The sequence below is a fragment of the Gadus macrocephalus genome, chromosome 13 (genome assembly GCF_031168955.1).
Source record: "Gadus macrocephalus chromosome 13, ASM3116895v1".
Lineage (NCBI taxonomy): Eukaryota > Metazoa > Chordata > Actinopteri > Gadiformes > Gadidae > Gadus > Gadus macrocephalus.
The window spans coordinates 4,732,588-4,756,390 of NC_082394.1; the positions used below are offsets into that span (position 1 = coordinate 4,732,588).

Sequence of the window (23,803 nt, forward strand, 5' to 3'; positions counted from 1 at the left end):
GCCTGATGAAATGCTGGTCTTGTCAACACTGTTCATTTTACGCCACAAAAACGACAGCACTCTGACACGTAACTGGAAGGCTGCTTTATTGTTTGGAAGTAGTTTCGTGCTCAAATAAAGACAATCTTTCTCTATTTCTCAATGAATCCCAATATGGCTGTGCAACACACCATCCTCTCTCTACGTTAGTGGCAACACATGTCGACAGTCAAACAGCTGTGTTAGCCTGTTTTCAACAAATCAATCAATAAAGAGACAAAAATCAATTTACCTCAGTCATGCTACGAAAGAAAGGCTACATGAACCGATAGGTAAATCAACACCAGAAATGAACACAGGTGTAAACCAAAAGGCAAGCTGTCCTCTTACTGGTAAAACCCCCAGTATACGGAACACAAAGAGAGAGAGAGCACTTTACTACATGAGACTACAGGGTGTTAGTCAGTCTAGTGTGAGTGGTGGAGTTTCTAGCATTAGACCGCTCCCATGGTTCACTCAGTGCGATGTTTCTGTGGCCCACTTTAACGCTCTTCCATGGGTCTCTGAGATATTCTCAGTTCAGATTTTTAGTGACTAAATAAGAAGCTAAAAAGGCACGTGCCGTTAGAAGTATTGCACCAGAAACAAAGACACAGACAGTTAGGACAGCTAACCCTTAAACCATTAATATATATCTACATATATATCATACTGACAATGACAGCAAAACAAAGATCAACTGGTTGGCAGACGGACGTACAAGGGAAACAGCTGAAATGACTGAGTTGGTCACACAGAGTGAGCGGTGGTTGGTATCGCACTAATCAGCAGACACTAGATTATTGTACAGCTTGTCTTTGTGTGTGTGTGTGTGTGTGTGTGTGTGTGTGTGTGTGTGTGTGTGTGTGTGTACGTGTGCGTCTATCTGGGTGTGTGCCTCTGTGAGTGAAACGTCTAGTTGATTTGGTGTGTGTGTTTTTGAGCGTGCACGTGCTTGAGTGAAGTTGAGGAGAAAATGGAAAAGACATCTTCACCCATCCACAAAAGGGTGCTGGTAGTGCAATCCTCTGCCCAAGCAGGCCAAACAGTCAGCTCAACACCAGGCATCGAACACCTGCACCCAGACCAGAGACATTGGTGGTTCTTTGGACATATCGCCCGAAGAGGGAAAGGTGGTCAATTACATTCTGCGATGTTTCATCCTCAGTACAATAAGCAGAAGGGAGAGTTCGTTTAGGGGGACTTTGCTCTAATGTATACATACATAAAGTACACACATATGTACATACATACATACAGTACACACATGTGGTGCATACAGTACACACATGTACGTACATACATACAGTACACACATATGTACATACTTCTGTTTTTGCGTGAATTATATCGATTTAAATACCATTTATCTCTTTGTATAGATTATTTTATCCTACTTCCCTCTTTAATGTGAAAAGTGACTCAAAAAAATCTACTCCATCTAACAAATGTGTCAGCTGACAGCCATTCTATTTACGGTTATTAATATTTAGTATTAGATTAATAGCTGTAGTTTTTAAGTAATTCTGTATTCACAAAAAACTACGCATGCCGTTAAAATAAAATGGTATATTACATTATTTATAGACTTTAAAAATCCATTCTTAATTTCTGAAGTTTGTGCCGTATACAACATAGCCTGGACTGTACATTTTTCCCCAAATGGATGTATAGCTGTGTATATTCGTATTTATTTCGTTAGTTTTTTGTAATATCTGTTGTCCACGGAGGTCTTGAGAAAACGGACGGCAGTAGCATTTATGCGTATCATTCAGTTTTATTTGGTTCAAGTTGACGCCCACACTGATGTCATCTCATGCAGCAACTGGACACCACAGAACCCGAACGGGACCAGGGTAATGTTTTTCATAAACAGGAAGTGACATCACCGCACAACAGGAAGTGCAAAAAGCTCTGGTGTGGTGCTTCGGCTCACAGTACCATAACAATGCATCCATTGCTCTGTTGGTTATTTGGTATTTATTATGCAGTATAGCAATATGAAGAAACATGGCGAATGAGAGGCTGGAGACCACGGGGGGTCAACGCTACTCCGGGGCATGTCCTCTGAGCCTCCAAACAAAGAATCAGTGTGCTGCTGCTCGTACCTACGCCCACCAGTCTCCTCCCATCTCCTCACAGTGTGTTCTAAATCCGTGATTATTATCGGGGTGAGCAATTGTATTGTTTTTAAACCGTAATTTATTGAGACCAGGTGACAGTCCATGGTGACATTACCACAAATGTAATCTGCTACCGATACAAACACGCCGCTTACCGGCCAGCAAAATGTTCCATGTGACCCAGATGCGTCTAGCCTTATAGTTCTAAGCATCACAAGCAGGAAGCTTCGAGTGGCCCCTGGCTTGGCGGGGGCCCTTACAGGGCCCCAGCCACCATCATTGTCCCTCAGCGTGGCATATAACACAAAAAGAGTAAAACATGTTTTCATAAATACTCTCGTCACATTCACTTGCATTTAGTTGCAGAGCTCATGATAATGCATCTATAATATCTCCTGAGAAAAAGGGGTGAATTTTTCAAGCATTGCATACATTTCTAGGGTCTCTCTGTCGAGTAATGACAGGGATAAAAGAGACTGGGCAGGGCATACGACCCAATCCCACCGGCAAGGCAGGTCTCTTTGGCTTCTCCACACAATATCTTCCATCCATTCAGAATATTACTCTCTCTCTCTTTCTCACTCGCTCGCTCGCTCTCTCTCTCGCTCTCTCCAACATGCCAGTAGCTGACAGACACCCACCAAACAAGACCGTCGCCCTCCCCCTCGTCCTGAATGTGGCTCAAACATGTGTTAAATCAGGATCAGCCACGGAAAGATACATTACTAGACCGACAGACGCCAAGGGAGACAAAAACATGTGCAAATGAGCCAAATCCATTTTCAAAACGGAACAATAATAGTTGAACTCATCACAACAACCCCCTTCCACGCCCTTCCAGAACGCTCCGCCACTTCCAGAGAAGCAGACCGGGAAAAATTAAGTTGACACACCTTCTGAAATTCCCTCCTGATCACTGATTGCCTAAGACACTCTTAAAACGCCCCTCACACAAAACAAAGGCAGATGGTATGATACATTACAGAGGTGAGAATGCTGCATACAAATTATAAATATAAGCTTCTATATTCTTACAGTATTTTTTTTTTTTCCCCAACAGTACAATCCCATAATACACACAGTCATCCATTATCTCCATCACCACCACACTGACCGTCTCCAGAGTGGCAGACACACTGTCTGCTCTCTGCGGCCCTCACCCTCCCCGCCGACAGCGCCCTCATCCTTGTCTACGTAGGCAACAGTTATAATATCTTCCATTTTAAAAGTGTTGTTTTTAAGAGAGAAAAAATAGGATTCCATGTTAGATTATCAACCCCCGTATCGCGTCTCCTTGTCAAACAAATGATTTGATCTAACGTTCAATTTCCGACAATGCCTGGAGGCAGCGCCAGCCTCCGCCGTGGTCTGAGTATTAGTGTTTTGTGGACTATGATTATTCATGCAAGATTTCTGATCAAAACATGCCATCATGCAAGTCATTTCTATGCATTGAACAAGCACAATTATTTATGTATTTGTTTGGAAATCTTTCTGAGTAAATGTAAGCCCTTGGCCCGAAGTGACTCCTTAATAAACAGACCCTTAACCAATCGGTGTGAAGCCCATGTAGAAAAAGCATTTGATGTGGGTAACAAAGATAAAATGAGTCGAGAAGTTAAGTGACACGCTTTAAAATATTGACTATTGTTCTTTTTTTTTTCTTTTTTTTTACCTCTTTGCATTTTTTTTGCCTCTCAAATGAAGTGGAGATACAAGGATAATCAGCATTAACAAACCAAGGAAAACCCTCGTTCTCTGGGTCTTTATGTCTCTCGTCCCCCGCTCCTTCCTCTTGACTCGCTCTATGAAGACAATCCTCCGTTACAACCCCCCCGCCCCCCCGCCCCCTCCCCCCCCCCTCCCCGCACTCCGACCCCGCACCCCCAAGACTAGTTTCCCCCAACGGAAATCCGTTTGCTTGCATCCACATCTCGGTTCCCCAGTGAGTTCCTCTCCTTCGTGCTCTAGCAGAAGTTACTAGTCTCTCTCCCAGTGGAGCTGGTCTGAGCGTCTGCCCCTTCCAGCACATCTCTTCAGTGTTTAGTCTTTTTTTTTTTTTTTTCATTCCCTTATTGTTTTTTGATCAGTAGTGCAGATGCAACGCCGTGGCACGGTACGCTGATTATGTCTGGGCGGCCTTGAGTTCAAGTGTCTTTAAGCTGCGCCCGATCAGGCGGGCTCTCTCTGCGTCGATACAAGAATGAAGTCTGTAAACAAAATTATTGAATAATTTTCTTTTTCTTACTTGCAAATGAAATAATCTGTACATCTGTGTGGGTTAGATGGTTTCCTCTCGCTTTGCTTGAAGTTACATTATTATAATTATTATTGTTATTGTTGGGATTATTACTCCAAAGCTCTAACATTTAGATTCCCTGACGTCTTTCTGGTTCCTTCCCTTCTCTTTCCGTCCTCCCCGGCCCTCCTGGTTGTCGTCCTGCTTCTCCTTGTCAGGTTTGGTTACACTGTCATAGGAGGGCAGCGAGCCTGTGGAGGGCGTGCCCTCCTTCTTTTCATGATCCTGATTGGTCCCGCCGTTCTCCACCTTATTGTTGGCCTGCTTCCGCTTGCACACAAAGCCGCGCCGCGCCAGGTAGGAGCGGTAGGCCCTCTGGATGATCTTGGCCGACACGTCCTCCTGCTTGCGCCTCAGGGTGGTGGTGATGGGCTCGTAGGACACCTTGGACGGGTTGGCCGCCACAAAGCGCTCCTCCATCTGCTGCCGCAGCATGTCCAGCTCGCCGCTGTCGCCCAGCACGCGCTTGGTGAAGGCAAACAGGATGTCCAGGCAGTGGATGCGGTCGCCGCTCACCATGGGCATGTCCATGGCGATCAGCTCGATGGTGTTGGGCTTGGACACGCGCAGCGGTTGGTCCAGGGAGTCCGCGAAGTCGGACAGCTTGGAGTAGGTGATGAACTGCGAGGCGTCCGGGTCGAACTTCTCCCAGATCTCGTAGAAGGTCTCGAAGTCGTCCTCGCTGAGCGGGTCGGCGCTCTCCTCGGTGGCCACGCTGAAGTTCTCCAGGATGATGGCGATGTACATGTTGACCACGATGAGGAAGGAGATGATGATGTACATGACGAAGAAGAAGATGCCCACCGAGGGGTTTCCGCAGTCGCCCGTGGCCGGGGTGCCGGCGTTCTCCAGGGTGGGGTCGCAGTCCGGGGGGTAGTTGAGGATGGGCAGCAGCAGGCCGTCCCAGCCCGCCGAGGTGGTGATCATGAACAAGCAGATCATGCTGTTGCCGAAGGTCTCAAAGTTGTACATGTCGTCGATTCCGGCCCCGTGTTTCACGTAGCCAAAGTTAGACATGCCGAAGATGGAGAAGATGAACATGACCAGGAAGAGCAGGAGGCCGATGTTGAACAGGGCGGGCAGGGACATCATCAGGGCAAACAACAGAGTCCTGATGCCCTTGGCTCCTTTGATGAGGCGGAGGATTCTGCCGATACGGGCCAGTCGGATCACCCTGAACAGGGTCGGCGAGACAAAGTACTTCTCGATCAACTCCGCCAGAAACATCCCTGAAGTGGAAGCAGAGAACACATGATCAGTCTGACTGAAAAGAAGAGTGTGGTAATGACTTACGGTGGTCTAAGCGAGAGAGCCACTAGAGACCTCAAACGGCTGAGCCCACCAGGGACTCCTCGCTCTCAAAATACATCAAACCCGCAACAAACATGCTCTCCCCACCTGCAAGAGCAGGATTGTTTTTTTCTGCACTCTCAGGCAGTGCAGGACAACCTCTCACACCTCACCAAACACAGGTCTCTGCTGTCATCGTGACGACCTCCACGAGAGGAGAAACCAACAATCGAAGGCTTACCCACGACGGAGAGGATGACGACCACCACGTCGAACACGTTCCAGCCGATGGTGAAGTAGTAGTGCCTCAGCGCGAACAGCTTGAGGACGAACTCGGTGGTGAAGGCCACAATGAACACGAAGTTGACCCAGTAGAGGATGTGCTCCGTCTCGTCCGTCTGGTCGTCCGTCTCCACCATCATGGTGACCATGTTGAGGCAGATGAGGATCATGATGGAGATGTCAAAGACCTGTTGCGTCACGAAGTCAAACACCATGCCCTGGAAAGCGTTCTGTAGAGAGAGGGAGAGGGAGAGGGGAAGTGTGAGGCAGGGCTAAGAGGCTGGATAGACAAGCTCTGTCAGAAGCACCATAGTCATCTTCACATGCTTATATGCCGCCGTCAAGGTCGAAGGTAATTTGCCGTGGCGATATTCAAAATGGAGGACAGATGACTCCAGTCCTTACCAGTGGCCTGGGTATCGGTTTCTGCGGTTTCTTGGATCCTAACTTCTTCATGGCATTGTAGTATTTCTTCTGCTCCTCTGTCATGAAGATATCCTGACCTCCAAAGTATCGGAGGCAAGAGAGAAATGGTTACAATCTGACCTCAGAGAAACCACCAGTGTCACCGTGTAGTGAAGGTTCTGGTCGTTTCTAAAAGGCTGGAACTGAGCAGGCAGGAGAAGTCCCATTATACAAACCACCTAGTTCAGCATCCAAGAGAGAGATCAGTTTCTGGTTAAACATAATAATGTCCCAGTCATACATTTGACAGCCATCATTACAGTCTGCATAATCAACGAGAAAATCAGCTTATCTTTTTCTTCTGTTGATTGAAGTTGTCGATGATGACACCGATGAAGAGGTTGAGGGTGAAGAAGGATCCGAAGATGATGAAGACCACAAAGTAGACGTACATATACAGGTTGTCTTCGTAGATGGGCTGGTCCTCCACCTGTAAAGCACCCCCAAATCAAACAGACCATCCAAACAGCCATGTTCTAGTACTCATTAGCCAACGAGACCTGAGCCTCTCTGGCCACCCCTACCTTTCTGGAGTCTATCGCTGCGTACATGATGTCCATCCAGCCTTTGAAGGTGGCCTGTGAGGGAGAAGACACAAAGCGTGAGACCTCTGCTCAGCGGCAGTCGCACACCCGGAGAACGGGGCGAGCCGCCGCTCACCACTTGCAGCAGGGCGAGGTAGCCGGCCCCCACGTTGTCGAAGTTGATCTTGACGTTTTTCCAGCGCACGTTGGTGTAGTTGGCGTTGATGAAGGCCAAGCACTCGGTCTTGTTGTTGACCTCGTGGGGCAGGAACATAGCCTCCGCCGTCTCGTTGTAGCAGAAGTAGTACTTCCCCGCAAACAGGTTGACGCCCATGATGCTGAAGATCAGCCAGAAGATGAGGCACACCAGCAGCACGTTCATGATGGAGGGGATGGCGCCCACCAGCGCGTTCACCACCACCTGGGGAGCACAGGGGGGGGGCGCTACTGTCTCCGCAGTCTCCAAGGGGCCACAGAAGCATCTCGTCCACATGCAGGAACCCTTGCACCGGGTGCAACGTTTAAGAATGCAGAATATGTCCTTTGTTTTTTTTTATTATTTGTTTTGTGTGTGCATTTTTGATTATGTCTGTGTGTTGTTGTATTTGAAAACGTAATAAATATATTTTTACAAAAAAAAAAAAAAAGATTGCGGAACTAGTGTGAGGAGGAATATGATAAGATAAACGTAGATAGTCTATTTGGGTTCCATGTTTCCATTGTACCGAATATTAGGGGCACGCATGTGGGGGCTCAACCAAATTGTTACCAAAACTGTTTTTCCTATAAAGTCTGTGTGCACCGGGTAAGAAATGAGCCGCCTGAGGCAAGTTTGTTCACCACAAACTCCCCTAATAGCAACGATAAGGGGGCTACCAAGAGACCTTTAGCATCGATAGAAGTTCAACATCACAACTTTAAAGTCGCAGTGAGTGTGATTGAGTTCTGAGCTCAATCAACCGTTCAGGGTGAGTGGAACGGGTTGGGAGTGTCGATGGTCTCGCAAACAAAGAGAGCATTTTTTTGGGAGAATATTTCAGGACGATCAATTATAGGATGTGATTTGAATTACACAATTATTGAAAACAACATGGATCAGCATTGACTACAGATATGTCGAGGTCATCTATGTGTTCAATTGTTCCCCGCGCTCTGGTCAAGCGCTGAGATTGATAAGTTCCCCTTGAGTTTCAGTTGTAACCTCCAGCATGGTGACTCTACTGCTGACCTGGGGCCAGTCCTACCTACGGGCCCTGGCTTACCCTCATCCCCTCGAAACGTGAGAGGGCCCTCAGGGGCCTCAGAGCTCTCAGAGTCCTGAGCGATTTGATTGGTCCCAGATCGGAGTAGCCCAACGCATTCGCTATCAAGCTCACAATGGACACCTATAGGGAGAGAGAGAGAGAGAGAGAGAGAGAGAGAGAGAGAGAGAGAGAGAGAGAGAGAGAGAGAGAGAGAGAGAGAGAGAGAGAGAGACAGAGAGAGAGAGAGAGAGAGTAAAGGAAAGAGGGAGAGGAGGGAGTAAAGGAAGGAAAAAATAAAAGAGGGAGAGATCGAGATAAAAAAAGAGAGAGAAGGAAAGTGGGAGAGAAAGAGAGAGAGAGAGATCAAGAGAGAGAGAGTCAAGGAAAGAGGGAAAGAGAGAGAAGGAAAGGGGGATAGAAAGAGAGTCGGGGAGGGGGTAGGGCAGAAGAAAGCAGACGATAAAGGGGTGCCCAGAGAGAGACGGTACTTAAGAAGGGGACGATAACAACAGAGACTAGGCTGATAGGATTAGATAGTTAGGTAGAAAGAAGGAGGTTAGAACGGAGAACGGAGGTGAGCTAGAACGTTACGAGAGATAGCCACGACACTCCCCCAAGTTTTTTTCTGGATATGTGTTTTAGTTTGCGATTAACTGAGTTTGCTCTTAGTTTGGCAAACGGGGGGGGGGGGGGTGAAGCCCGCTGAGCAGCTTACGACAAGCTGTCAGCACTCCTGGAAAGAAACTTGTGGTGGAAAAACGGTGGGAGGGAGAGAAGATGGAGACGATGGGAGAGGAGGAGGAGAAAAACCATCGCACAACAACAAAGAAGTCACCGCGGCACAGGAGATTACCACGAGACACACGGAAAGGAAACCACACGCTGGTTCACACACCAAGAGAGCAGCTTGAGTTACACAGGGAGAGAGGGGGGGGGGGGGGCTGGGGGGACTACTCTCTGGGGAGGGGAGGGCGGGGGGGGGGGGGGGGTTAGGAGGAGAGGAGGAGGAGGAGAGGAGGAGGACCTGCGAAGGAAGAGCCGTCACACAACACATCGACCTTACCCTGGACCTCCCACACGGGCCCTCTCAGTGCCCCCTCTCTCCCTCTCTCTCTCTCTCTCTCTCTCTCTCTCGCAGCAGCAGCAGCAGCAGCCTCTCTCTACCTTAGAGCGAGAGACATACACTTTGTGAGACACCTGCTGTGTGAGAGAGAGGACAGGTCAGTGGTGGGGCGCTCGTGTTCCAGCGGACATCAACAACCCGTTCCGGTCGTTCCCGGAGTCACCGGGATCACTGTGGGAATGTCATAAAGTCCAACGGGGGGGGGACGTGTCCCGGTGGAAGCCAGACCGCCGGGACCCTACCCGGGAGGGAGACAAGGGGTGGTTAGGCAGCGCACACTTCAGTAGATCTCCCTGATCCCTGCACCCTATGGGTGTCCTACCAGGACGTCGCTCAGCATCGCAGGCACGGACCAGCTGGATGCTCACTGGCTCGCGGAGAAGTTACCCCGAAATGAGGTCGTGAACCTACAGAACGTCAGGAAGCACGTCGGTCCACGAAGCGAGTCATCAGATATTAAATAAGATCAAAACAGGGGCGAACAGTCACTGGTGACGTGTTCTACGTTCCACTTGGAGAACATCAGAGAGATCAATCGAATCAATACCTGATTGATTGGTCGGCACTATCTAATGTATTACATACAGGATATCTGATTTTAGACATTATTGAACGTTCAGATGTAAACGACTCCTCTGCATTCCAACTCCCGGCCGGAAACGGACCAAGGAACCGTTTGACTTTAACGTGTTGAACAGCAGAGCGGTAAAGAGAGCCGTTGTTCTCCCGAGAGCGGATCCCTGATAGGCGGACGTGTCAGAGAGCCTCCTCCTGGAAGCAGCCTTCAGCACATCGTCTAAGGAGGTCCGGAACGTGGAGCAGGAGATCGGGAGATCGCATGTACGACTTTAGTGACGCAATGTTTTGGTGCGTCTGTGGGTCAGTCGTTAACAGTCAAACAGTATCACGCAATCACAGTTCAATTCCATTTTTATGCATCGATACTGTAGACCCACCAGAATATGATGTAAACACGGCATGAAATCAGACGAATACTGAAATAAAGATTTAAAACGTCCACACGTCGGTGTGGGGGTGGGAGACTCACGTCCACGATGAAGAAGTCCAGCCAGCACCATGCGTTGGTGAAGTACTTGACGAAGCCGTAGGCCACCCACTTGAGCAGCATCTCCAGGATGAAGATGTAGGTGAAGACGCGGTCGGCGTACTCCAGGATGATCTTGATGGTCTTCCTCTGCTCGATGTACACGTCCTCGAAGGCCTGGGGGAGAGAGACACACCCACACACACACACGCACGTAGACACACAACCAAACAGATACACACATGCACCCGCACACACACGCACACGCACACACACACACACACACACACAGGCGGGCTGATTAATTTGGAGCTGAATTCCTGGGTTTCAGGTGAAACAAGACATGGGCGTGTCTTGGGGAGCGGCTAAATGGAACGTTCTTCTGTTTGATGGCGGGGGGTGGGGGTGGGGGGGGGTCGATGGCTGCTCCTCCCCCCCTACAGTCCTGACCACTCAGCCCATCGACCTCCTGCAGCCCGTGTTCACCCCTCCACACATAAGTGGTTCAGATCACTATCTGGCTGGCGTCCTCCACAGAGATGCAGACCTCAGCGAGTTCCTCATTGGGGAGGGGGGGGGGGGGGGGGGGGGGGGGGGGCGGGGCCAACAGCACTCTGATGTCCATTAGCGGCGGCATCACGCCACGTCACGCACGAGGAAAACGCAGAGCAGCTACTTCCTGGCCTTTGATGACACATTCCCCCTATTGCTGTGTTTTTTTGTGTACGTGTGTGTTTTTGTGCGTTTGTCTTTCTGTCTGTCTGTGTGTCTGTGTGTCTGTCCGTCTGTGTGTGTTCGTGTGTTTTTGTGTGTGTGTGTGTGTGTGTGCGTGTGTGGGTGTGCGTATGTGGGTCCACTGCCCTGGGATGCCATGGTTCCCAACCTTGGGGTCAGGACCCAATCGGGGGCCCCTGTTTTGCATATGGGGTCGTAGGAGATTGCTGAAACATGCTGTAGATATTTGACGATTCATTTGGGCAAACTGTTTGTTTAGAAGGCCTCCTAGACGTCCTGTAAGAAGGACTGACTTCCTGAGGTTTCAGAGCCACGAACAAACTACTACTAGTCCCAAACTACTACTAAACCCTAAGTGTGTAGCGACTGGAAGCAGCTGAAACGGGGTCAATGGGGACAGGGGCCAGAAGAGGTCTCGGACCCCCGGTCGGGGTCTTACCAGAGCTCCACTACTGAGCAGGATCATGAAGATGATGAGGGTCTCGAACCAGTTGTGCTCCACGATCAGGTAGCAGGTCTTCCTCAGGAACCACCAGTGTTTGCCCCAGCCGTGGGTGATGGGCACGTCGCAGCACTTGTACTTGGCGATGCATTCTGGTTGTCAGGGAAACAGAACAAGGTACGATGAGCCTTACTGGTCCCAGCGGTATTTACAGACTGGTCTGTTCTGGCCGCACTGCGGACAGCAGGGCCCTGAGATGTTGTTAGGACACTTTTGTTAGACAATTTGGGGGAGACAATATGGGAGACAATATGGGAGACACTATGGGGAGAAACTATGGGGAGACGCTATGGAGGAGACAATGTAGGGGAGACAATATGGGGGAGACGATAAGGGGGAGACAGTATGGGGGAGACAATATGGGGGGAACATTATGGGTGAGACACTATTGGGGACACACTATGGGGACACCCTACGGGTGAGACACTACTGGGGAGACACTATGGGGGAGAGAAAACATGGGGAGAAAACATGGGGAGACATTATGGGGAGACACTATGGGGGAGACGGGGGGGCCCCCTACCGTCGGTCCAGCAGGCGTCCGGGTCCAGGTACTCCTCCACCACCTCCACCTGCGCCACCTCCTCCAGGTCGGGCTTGATGTCGATGGTGCTGCCTCCGACGAGCTGGTGTCGTCCAGCTGGGGACAGGAGCAAGGGGTCAGGGTTAGGTGATCCCCGGACCAGAGGACACAGGGGGGGTCAGGGTTAAGGGATCCCCAACCCGGAGCTGGGGGGGGGGGGTGCTCTCCCCCTCCTCCTCTATCCTGGGGGTACCCCGTCGTTTAAGGCCCCTCTATTCCACTGAATCATTCCCCCACTGGGGTGACCTTGGGAGTCACAGACGTCCCCGTCGACGTCAGGAACCCCGGAGTGCGAACGCTGCACCAGCGAGGAAGGTGACGGTGTCATCGTCACACAACACGCCCCGATATTCAAAGAGCCCCTTCAAACACTTCAGTGTGCGCTCCGGACAACGTGGGAGATTCTGAGGAGACGGCAGTCTAAGTGAAAGGGTTGTGTTTGCAGCAGGGCCGGCCTCCTCCTGCATAGATTCAGCACTGAGACATCATCATCACCGCACCGGACAATGAGTCAAGGTGGATCGGTGGAGCCGCGCTGTACGCAGGCCTGGTGTTGAAGAAACACACTCTGGCACACACGCAGTCCCAGATGCAGTGAGCCATTCCACTGCACGACCAGAGAATGATGGTGCACTTTAGAATCCTGAGCAGGCAGCCAGCGGCCGCATTCGCTCTCTCGCTGTCTCGCCTACTCCCCAGTTCTCTCTCTTACTGTGTGTCTCTACCTCTCGTTCCTTCTCCCTCCCTCCCTCTTTTCCCTCCCCCCCCCCCCCCCCCCTCCCTCCCTCTCTTCCCTCCCTCCCTCCTTCTGTCTGGGCTACCACAGCACTGAAGCTTACCTCTCTCTCTCCCCTCCTCCCCTCCATGCCTCCCTCGCTCCCTCCTCCTCTTCCCCCTCTCCCTCCTTCTGTCTGGGATACCACAGCACTGAAGCCCCCCCCTCTCTCTCTATGATTGGCTGACAGCGCCTCTACCCTCCTCCAATGGCGGTGTTGGTGGGCGGGGACGTGGGGGTGAAGAGAAGAGCCTGGAGAGACACTGCAGGTAAAGGGGGGAGGCTGCTTCTCTCCGTCTGGACCCGCTTACCTCTGCTAACCAGGCCAAGGTCACCCCCCCACCCAGCGTGTATCAAACATCTCAGACGGTGAGGACCAGCAGGAGAGCGTTGGAGGGGATCGACTCCTGAGAGAGTAGGGGTGCTGAGCCCGTCTAGCTCCCCCCCCTGTCTGTCTCTGGTCAGTCCTCTGCCTCCCTCCCCTCTGTCTCTGGTCAGTCCTCAGCCCGCCCCCTCCCTCCGTCCACACAGACTGAGCAGAAGGTTCCAGACGTCCCCCAACGACACCCACCCTAAAACTCCATCTCTTCCCAGCGACTTACGCACAATAGTCATAAGCCCTCCTTAGAATACTAAACATCAACTTCGCTAACATTTGTGCAGCTGGAAACGATACAGCGATTATTATAATACGCTGCGAAGCAACGCCTTTTGCCCGACATCCTCCTACAACGTGAGGGGAAACCGATACGCCGGTTGATCAACTAAAGAGGAAGAAACAGCCATGGGCCACACCAGGGCCACACCGGTTCTCTACTCACGTCTTTGCTGTTCTCCACGTCCGACTCGCTGCTGAAGTCCTCCGTGTTGAGGTTCTCGAAGTCCGACTCGCCCACGGCGATGGGCACGCACACGGTGAGGTTGGGGTTGTGGATGAAGGACATGTAGTCCTCGTCGATCATGTACTTGCCCACGCTGCTGCCGATGCCACTGGTGGTGCCGTTGCCGTTTTTGGCGTAGTCCAGCTCGCGGTTGATCTCCACGCCCGTGTGGTTGGCGATGCAGTTCAGCTTCTTGTCGTACATGTCGTCCAGGGGCTTCTGCTCGTCCTCCAGCGGCTGAGGAGTTTACATTGCGGGGCGATTAGCAAACGCTTCTATCCAAAGCGACTTACAATGAGTACATTGGTCAGAAGAAAGAGAAACAACACTATATCGCTGTCGGTACAGTAAGGATGCTCAAAGAACCAAGTGCCAAGCCCAAACAATCACTAGGTTAACCCATTCCCCGTACACAACAAAGATAGGATAAGACGGGGAGGCTAAGCCGAGTCCAGGTGAGGAATCAAATCAATGTTTTGTTTAATCCAAGGACGAGTCGTGTTGAAACCATTGCAGCGACACCGAAGAACACAACGAAGGAAAAATCAACCGCCGGTCTGGGGAGGTGAACGGTTTCCACGGTTACCTTCTTGAGGATGTGGGCCATGAGGATGCGCATGTGGACCTTGAACCAGGCGATGCCGATCTTCATGCGCGCCATGGCCAGCTGCAGGTTGTTGGGCTCGCCGTCGTCGTCCGTGGCGGCCAAGTTGTCTGCGCTGAAGGAACTCAGCAGCAGGGCAAGGAACAGATTCAGCACCTGGAATACCAGGCACAGTAGCCGTCATACACAGCCCCACCACACCCCTACTCGACCGCTTACTGATCACCCCTGAGGCGCTTCTATCCAAACTAATAGCAGCATAAGGAATAAACAACAAGTCAGCTCTTCGTGGTGTCATCCTACCGGCCATCTATTCCCATCGCTCTTCTCATTTACATTACATTTCATTCAGGGCCTTTGGACGCTTTTATGCAAAGCGACTTACAATAAGAACATTTGTCAGGAGAAGAGAAAGGACAATATATCGCTGTCGGTAAAGTAAGGATGTTCATGGAACCGAGTGCCAAGCACTTGGTTCTATGAACATCTATGAACACAACTATACAACTACAATCTATGAACACAACTCTAAAAATCGCTAGGAAAAAGTGCTTCACAATGCTAAGTACTGTTTATAAGTGCTAGGTTGTACATCATACAATGAGTGCGTAAGAGGGGCGTGGAGGGGGTAAGGGGGGAGGCTATGCAGAGTCTAGGTGACCTCTGCTCCTCCTTTGCCCTTCTCCTATGTGTCTTTGCACTCCTTACCACCAGGTTGCCGATGACCATGACCATCATGAAGACGGTGAGGCACATGGTCTGGCCCGCCACCTCCATGCAGTCCCACATGGTCTCGATCCACTCGCCGCACAGCACGCGGAACACGATGAGGAAGGAGTGGAAGAAGTCGTGCATGTGCCAGCGCGGCAGCACGCAGTCCTCGGCGATCTTGCACACGCAGTCCTTGTAGCTCTTGCCGAAGAGCTGCATGCCCACCACGGCGAAGATGAAGACGATGATGGCCAGCACCAGGGTCAGGTTCCCCAGGGCGCCCACCGAGTTACCGATGATCTTGATCAGCATGTTGAGGGTCGGCCACGACTTGGCCAGCTTGAACACTCTCAGCTGGAGGAGACAAAGAAAGAGGAGGAGGAGGAGGAGGCGGAGGAGGAGAAGAAAGAGGAGTAGGAGGAGGAGGAGGAGGAGGCAGAGCGGGAGGAGGAGAGGAAGAAGAAAGAGGAGTAGGAGAAGAACAAGAAGAAAGAGGAGGAAGAGAAGAAGAGTAAAGAGAAGGAGGAGGAAGACGAGAAGAACAAGAAGAAAGAGGAGGAGGAGGTGGAGCGGGAGGAGGAGAGGAAGAAGCAGGAAGAGTAGGATAGGAACAAGAAGAAAGAGGAGGAAGAGAAGAAGAGGAAAGAGAAGGAGGAGGAAGAGGAGAAGAACAAGAAGAAAGAGGAGGAGAAGAAGAACAAGTAGAACAAGAAGGAGAAGGAGAAAGGAGGAGGAGGAGGAGGAGAAGGAAGAGAAGAAAAGAGGAGAAGCAGAAGAAGTTCAAATTGGTTGCGATTCAAAGCATTCCCAAAATGAGCCGTTAGAGACCTCCTGGAGAAGAGACCTTCAGAGCACCAATCAGGAGGTTCCAACTGATCTACCACCAGGTGACGCTCCGCCCCCTTCTACCACTCACCAATCGGAAGGATCGCAGCACAGACAGACCCTCCACGTCAGCCAATCCCAGCTCCACTAAACTCAGGGTCACGATGAAGCCGTCAAAGATGTTCCAGCCCTCCTGAAAGTAGTAGTAGGGATCCATGGCAACCAGCTTGGCAAACATCTCCGCCGCGAAGATCCCCGTGAACACCTGCAGGTCAAAGGTCAGGTCAGGCTGGCTGCGGGGATGTATATTTACATATATATATTTACATAATCATCCATAGAATACTGATACAGAATGGGTTAGGGTTAGGGCACGCGGCATTAACCACTTCAATATTTTAATTAATTAAAGTTTGCCCCCATTTTATCATCTGTTTTAAGTTACAACTATTTTAGAAAATCCCTTTGATTTAAAATAAAGAAGGTATAAAGCCCTAAATGATTAAATATCTGCATATATCTGCAAACGATCTTCCAGTATTCTGCTGGGCTATTGGGAACAAATTCTAAAAAATAAAAGAACAGAAAACAAAGCGAAAGCAGCTGAGGTTTTTATGTGATTGCATGGACGACTGCAGGAGGGGAAAAGTGGAGCGTAAGCAGTGAGTGGAAAGCTGTGGTTTTGCCTACGTAGCGTTTGGTTTGATGTGCTGCTGATTATAAAAAAAGGATTGCTCTCCCTCTCTCTCTCTCTCTCTGGGTGATTCTCCAGGCAGAGCAAGGTCATAGAGCAGCCGGAGCAGTAGCACTGTTCTGTCCCAGCAGCATCATGGTACTGTCCCAGTCACAGCTCAGTAGGGTCCCAGTGGTAGCACTGTAGCGTCCCAGATAAAGCACTGTGCTGTCCCAGTAACAGCACTGTACTGTCCCAGTCGCAGCACTGTACTGTCCCAGTCGCAGCACTGTACTGTCCCAGTCGCAGCACTGTAGTGTCCAAGTCGCAGCACTGTAGTGTCCAAGTAGTAGTACTGTACTATCCCAGCAGCAGCACAGTAGCTTAGGACCCTAAACTGTCCATCTCCCAGCACCCACCAGCCCCCCCAAGGCCCACCCAGTGGTCCACTGCCCCCACCAGCCCCCCCAGTGCCCACCCAGTGGTCCACTGCCCCCACCAGCCCCCCCAGTGCCCACCCAGTGGTCCACTGCCCCCACCAGCCCCCCCAGTGCCCACCCGGTGGTCCACTGCCCCCACCAGCCCCCCCAGTGCCCACCCGGAGGTCCACTGCCCCCACCAGCCCCCCCAGTGCCCACCCAGTGGTCCACTGCCCCCACCAGCCCCCCAGTGCCCACCCGGAGGTCCACTGCCCCCACCAGCCCCCCCAGTGCCCACCCGGAGGTCCACTGCCCCCATCAGCCCCCCAGTGCCCACCCGGAGGTCCACTGCATCCACCGGGGCCCACCCCCTGCTCCACTGAACTCATCAACCTCCAGAACTGCAGCGGTGCCTTGTTTTCTCTTCATCTTCTGACAGCGTGCCAATCCCCATGACCTCACTTTCCCCCCCCCCCCCCCGGCAGCAGCCAGCAGACAGCGCGTCTGCTGTCTGCCGGTCACTGGCGGCTGAATCGTGTTATGCGATGAAAGCCGATTGGGGGAGAACCGAATCAGTGCTTTGAATTTGGTCAAGTGAAGCTCGGAATAGATCCTTGGAAGAGGCCGCTTTCAAGGCTTACGATCAAGCCCATTGATTGGAGGGAGAGGAGAGCGGAGAGAGAGGCATTGAGTGTGTGTGGGTGGGGAGGCCGGTGGAGAGGGAGGAGAGGGAGAAGGTTCAAAATGGACGGGGAGAGAGTCCGACTGACGTCGGCGTTTTAGAGTTTAGGAAGAAGGCGGGTTGGCTGCATTAAAATGGAACTGAATTTTTGATGAGGCCCCATAAAAGGTCTGGGAGTGAGCGAGTGAGCGAGTGAGCGACCGGGTGAGTGTGCGTGTGTGTGCGGTACGGAGGGTATTGTTTCCAATCATCTCCATAGATTAGGCTGCCATCTGCTCATGGGTTCCTCAGACGCCTGCCCTCCTCCATCATGACACCTTGTTCCTCTGCGCTCTCCCGCTCCCAGCGTCTGATCCATGGGGTTCATTAGAAGCAAGGATAACGGACGCTGTATGTACGACTCAGACGTATGACATAGATCATCGTATCATGTGTACCTTATTAAAGAAAACCTAATTATCAATTAATTGATTCATTTAGCGGCTGCTCACTGTCAGCCCCGTGCCCATTAATTAAAACGTAACCAACCATGGGATCTTAATTCTGACCTAGCCAAGATGGCCGCAGATCCAGGTTTATTCCTGCTACCGTACGTCCAGAGAAAATTAATTAAAAGGAGAAGAAAACACAATATATATATATATATATATATATCAAACTAAGCTCTGGGAAACTGGGATTGCTCAGGCATGGCCACCTTTCACACGGACACAATTAATCCCATTTTTGGTGAAAAAAATAAAAAACGAAAGCATCTGTTTCTGAAGCGTATCCCAGCATGCAGTGGGGCTGGTCTTCATCCACCCACCAGGTTTCCAACGGACAGCACCTCCTCAAAGTGAGGGGTCATGGGGTAGTGCTCCATGGCCATGAAGAGTGTGTTGAGCACAATGCAGATGGTGATAGCCAGGTCCACGAAGGGGTCCATGACGATGAGGTACGTTATGTGCTTGATCTTCAGCCAGAGAGGGAAGCACTCCCAGATGAGGAACATGTTCGCAAACTTGTACCAGCAAGGTGGACAACTCCGCTGAGACTCCTCCAGCTCTGCAGACGGGGAGAGAGAGAGAGAGAGAGAGAGAGAGAGAGAGAGAGAGAGAGAGAGAGAGAGAGAGAGAGAGAGACGGGGAGAGATCGAGAGTATGGGAGAGAGGATGGGGAGAGAGTTAGAGATAGGCCCTCATAAACCACCCAGCAGAAAAAAGCAGTAAACGGTTGATGTCTTCATATTGTCAACATTATTATTTGTGTACATAGTCATAGGTAGTCCTAGGTAGAGTCCTATCTAGGACCAGGCCTTACCCTCCATCAGTGTGTTGGTGACCACGCTCATCTGGCTGTTGGCGCGGTCCTTCCCCTTGAAGGAGCAGTTGAGCTGGTCCACGGACACCATCAGGGACCCAGAGTGCTTCTTCTTCACCTCCACCTCTGTGGTCTGTTCCCAGAGAGACACACGCACCGTGTCAGTCACATGACCCCACACACACCCGCCCAGACATGCACACACACACACACACAAACAAACACACACACACCATCCTAACATATCGTTAAGCTTCACAAGCCTTCCAGAATGGAGGAGACAATGTGTGAACACACCGTAAACACCTGGTAATGCAGACAGGTAAACACACCTGGTCAACACACCTGGTAAACCACACAGGTAAACACCTGGTACACCACACAGGTAAACATGTCCGGTACACAGCACAGGTAAACACACCTGGTACACCACGCAGGTAAAGCACTGGTACACCACACAGGCACACACACCTGGTACACCACAAAGGTAGACACCTGGTACACCACACAGGTAAACACACCTGGTACACCACATAGCTAAAAACACTGGTACACCACAAAGGAACACACCACACAGGTAAACACCTGGTACACCACACAGGTCAACACCTGGTAAACCAGGCAGGTAATCCCACCTGGTACCAAACAGGTGCACACCTGGTACACCACACAGGTAAACACCTGGTACACCACACAGGTCAGCACCTGGTAACCCAGGCAGGTAATCCCACCTGGTACCAAACAGGTGCACACCTGGTACACCACACAGGTAAACACCTGGTACACCACACAGGTAAACACCTGGTACACCACACCTGGTAAACCACACAGTTTAGTACCTGGTACACCACGGCATCACAATTATTCAAGACATAAATATAACATGACTCATCCAGTCACCCCTCCTATCCTCCAGTATCCGGCACAACATTACAAAACAGTTCAGCACAACCCTGCAATAATCTGCCTGTGATTCATATTCCATGACGAAGCACTCTTCCCCTGCATGCTCTGACATGCATGTTAAGAGGAGATGGCCGCTCCACAACACCATTCACTGCTACACCATGCTCTGTTGGAGTACGGAATGGTAGAAAAGGGGGAAATCAATCGGATCGGCTGAGAATAAAGGGGTGTCACACCACCATGCTAGCTGCCGGAGGAATGCTGTTAAAGTGAAGCTGGGTGTTTTAGCGCCACCCGGTGGTCGGGTGGCGTCGGGACAGCATCAAGTGCAAGATGTCAAGTCAAACGTAAAGAGAGCGAGAGGAAGGATTGAGGCAATTGAGAGGCTTAAGGAGATACTGAGTGCTCGGTTCTTAAGGGAGTATCCATTGAGAGACTCCCTTCCACGAGGTTTGAGTTTCTATAACAACTGTTTAAAGCTGTGTTGTTAAGGTGAGTGTTGCAGAGGAAGTTCAGTAGGATCTTAACGAACGTTGAGTTCGGGCTATGATCCGTACGCAGTGCGTTGGGTCCTGCCTTTGTAATGGGGGGGCCAGGGTGGGGAAGTGTGGAACTAGGTTGTTGGGTCCAGTCCCGTAACATGGACAGGTCCTCGCTAACATGTTAGAACCCGTTGGGGCCCCCAGAGGGACTTACAGGAACAGGAGCAAAGGATAGAATGAGAAGGAGGCAAAGGAGAAGCCGGAGAGCCTGGGACGAGGAGTCAGGGCCCAGGGGGGGGGGGTCGGGACGAGGAGTCAGGGGGGAGGGAGGGAGAGAGGGAGGGAGGGAGGGCACCACCACATGCCTAGAGCGTATGTGTGTCTCATGGACGTCCTTACACTGTCGTCAGTGGCTGCTTTATCTATTTTCACCTCAGGCAGGAGCCGGCCGCCTGGCCCGGGGCCGATGAGCGACACCACGCCGTTGCAGTCCACCGTGCTGTTCCTCTTGCCGCCCGTGTGCGGCGCCAGCGGGTGGATGCGCGAGGAGCCCTGGCTGTAGCCGCTGTAGCTGTTGCGGCGGTAGGGGATGAAGAGGGAGCCGCGGCGGTCCTCGCTCTCCTCCACCGTGCTGTGCTCGTCGTCGGCGAACTCGTTCTCCGAGCCGGCGTCCTTGGAGCGGCCCTTGAAGCTGAAGATGCTGCTGCGGCTGTTGTGGCGCGACATGAAGGGCGAGCCGGGGATGCTGAGGAGAGACTGGAGAGGAGGGGGGGAGGGGAGGAGGAGGTGGGGGGGGGAGAGGAAGAAGAGGAGGGGGGGGAGGGGAGGCGGAGGTGGAGAGGGAGGAGAGGAGGGGGGAGGAGGGGGGAGGAGGAGGGGGAGGAGGAGGATGGGGGAAGGGGAGGAGGGGGAGAGGGAGAAGAGGAGGGGAGGAGGGGGGAGGAGGAGGAGAGGGGGGAGATGGGGGTGCAGAGGGGGAGGAAGAGGGGGAGGAGGAGAGGGAGAGGAAGAGGGGGAGGAAGGGTGGGTTAGAGGATGTTGAGGGAGATGGAGGGAGAGTGGATTCAGAAGCATGGTGGGTGAGGAAGATGATTAGGAGGAGGAGGATGGGGAGGAAGATTGGGAGTGCAAAGGGTGAGGAGGGGCGGGTGTAGAGGATGAGGAGGGAGATGGGGAGTTGGTGGATGAAGAAGGAGGGCGGGTCAAGAAGTAGATGAGGAAGAGGATGCGGAAGGGTGGGGTGGATTGGCAGTGGAGGCGGGGGGGGGGGGGGGGGAGGAGAAGGGGAAGGGGGGGGAGAAAGGGGGAGTCAGGGACAGAATGGGGCCGATAGAACCGCAGGAGACGGACAGAGTAACTGGGTCAGAGGAGATAATGTAATCCGGCGGTCTAGATCTATAGGAACAGGGGGCCGGCGATCATACAGATGGAACAATAAGTGAGTGTCCCACCGCTGGAGTGGCCAATGCTTACCGGACGTGGAGCCCCTTCCTGGGCAGACCTTCCAAAACGATACATAGTGTGTATGAGGGAGGGGCTTGGCTGTAATCAACCAGATGAAGTAGGTGCGTAGCTCTAATCAACCTGATGAGGGCTGCTGCATCGAGTGGCCGTTGAAACAATCACCAGCGTTTTGACCCACATCCACCGTACTTTAGACCTGCGGTCTCGCAGTGGACACATAGCAGTGCTCACCTGGTCCATAGTTCTCGACTGGTTCACGATGGAGGCTCAGCTGGTTAAGGTTCTCACCTGGTTAAGGGCCTCACCTGGTAAAGGTTCTCACCTGGTTAAGGGTCTCACCTGGTAAGGGGCCTCATCTGGTTAAGATTCTCACCTGGTTAAGGGCCTCACCTGGTTAAGGGTCTCACCTGGTTAAGGGTCTCACCTGGTTAAGGGCCTCACCTGGTTAAGGGTCTCACCTGGTTAAGGGCCTCACCTGGTTAAGGGTCTCACCTGGTTAAGGGGCTTACCTGGTTAAGGGTCTCACCTGCTTAAGGGTCTCACCTGGTCCAGGGTCTCACCTGGTTCATGATAGACCAGGTGTGGTCTCATGGTGCTCACCTGGTTCATGATGGAGGCCTTGCGTCCCAGCCGGCTCACCTGGTCATGGGTCTCACCTGGTTCATGATACACCAGGTGTGGTCTCATGGTGCTCACCTGGTTCATGATGGAGGCCTTGCGGCCCAGCCGGCTCACCTGGTCCAGGGTCTCACCTGGTTCATGATAGACCAGGTGTGGTCTCATGGTGCTCACCTGGTTCATGATGGAGGCCTTGCGTCCCAGCCGGCTGCCGGGGAAGCGCAGGCCGCTCCTCTTGCTGCCGTCGTCCGACTCGCTCTTCACCACCTTCTCGCTGTCGCCCTTCTCCTTCTCCTGCTCCTTCTGCCGCCACTTCTTCTTGCGGTTGCGGCGCTCCTTGGCGCTCTTGGAGCTGAGCTTGGAGACCTCCGAGGAGCTGCGTGACAGCTGGCCCCCCCCCCTCTTCATCCAGCGCCGGCTCCGACACCGTGCCCGCCGACGTTGCCATGGCAGCGGCCTGGGGGGCGAGTGGGATTACAGCCCGAAATAACAGAATGTGGTGTGTGATTGTTTATATGTCTGAGTGTGGGTGCATGCGCGCGCACGTGTACGTGTGTGTGTGTGTGTGTGAGGGTGTTTGTGCACTTGCGTGTGCGTGTTTATAGATATGTTTGTGCATGTGTGTCTGTATCTGTATCTGTGTGTCTGTGTGTCGGTGTGTGTCTGTATCTACATGTTGGTGGGTGCATGTGTACGTGAATGTGTGCGTGTGCACGCGTGTATGCATGCGTTGGTGTGGTGTGTGCTTGTGTGTTTTTGTGTGCTCGGGTGAGTGCGTGCTTGGGTGCTCGTGTGTGCTTGGGTGCGTGTGCATGCGCTGGCGCGCTCGCCTCACCTGAGTCTCCTCCTGCTGCTTCTTCAGCTGCTCCAGCATGGCCTTGAACTCAGCCTCCTTCTGCTCCGCCTCCTCTATGGTGGCCTGGTTCTGCTCCTCATACGCCATGGCCACCACGGCCAGGATCAGGTTCACCAGGTAGAAGGAGCCCACGAAGATCACCAGCACGAAGAAGATCATGTAGGTCTTACCCGCAGCACGCAGCGTCTGGACAAGGAGAAGGAGGAGGAGGAGGAGGAGGAGAAGGACATGGAGGAGGAGGAGGAGTGTGAGGACCGGAGAGACATGGTGAAGGTATAGGACACAGGCTGGGGAGGAACCATCTCAACCCATGGAGGTGGACCATAGGCCTGTATGCTTTTGAGCTGCAGAGATGTTGCTTCAGTGCTGCTA

General features: G+C 52.1%; 1 protein-coding gene across 1 annotated transcript in view; it reads right to left on the reverse strand.

Annotated features, from left to right (window-relative positions):
* Nucleotides 1-4,183: 4,183 nt before the first annotated feature.
* The window catches only part of scn8ab (sodium channel, voltage gated, type VIII, alpha subunit b), a 31,601-nt gene continuing 11,981 nt past the window's right edge, over nucleotides 4,184-23,803 (reverse strand). The window contains 21 exon segments of the mRNA XM_060069923.1: nucleotides 4,184-5,669; nucleotides 5,972-6,242; nucleotides 6,418-6,522; nucleotides 6,770-6,907; nucleotides 7,002-7,055; nucleotides 7,138-7,422; nucleotides 8,264-8,386; nucleotides 10,417-10,590; nucleotides 11,588-11,742; nucleotides 12,174-12,269; nucleotides 12,272-12,290; nucleotides 13,830-14,126; nucleotides 14,476-14,649; nucleotides 15,202-15,558; nucleotides 16,121-16,294; nucleotides 18,612-18,850; nucleotides 19,106-19,238; nucleotides 20,926-21,249; nucleotides 22,750-22,972; nucleotides 22,974-23,032; nucleotides 23,411-23,617. Coding sequence (XP_059925906.1) covers nucleotides 4,504-5,669; nucleotides 5,972-6,242; nucleotides 6,418-6,522; nucleotides 6,770-6,907; nucleotides 7,002-7,055; nucleotides 7,138-7,422; nucleotides 8,264-8,386; nucleotides 10,417-10,590; nucleotides 11,588-11,742; nucleotides 12,174-12,269; nucleotides 12,272-12,290; nucleotides 13,830-14,126; nucleotides 14,476-14,649; nucleotides 15,202-15,558; nucleotides 16,121-16,294; nucleotides 18,612-18,850; nucleotides 19,106-19,238; nucleotides 20,926-21,249; nucleotides 22,750-22,972; nucleotides 22,974-23,032; nucleotides 23,411-23,617 — 4,773 coding nt within the window. The 3' untranslated portion in view covers nucleotides 4,184-4,503.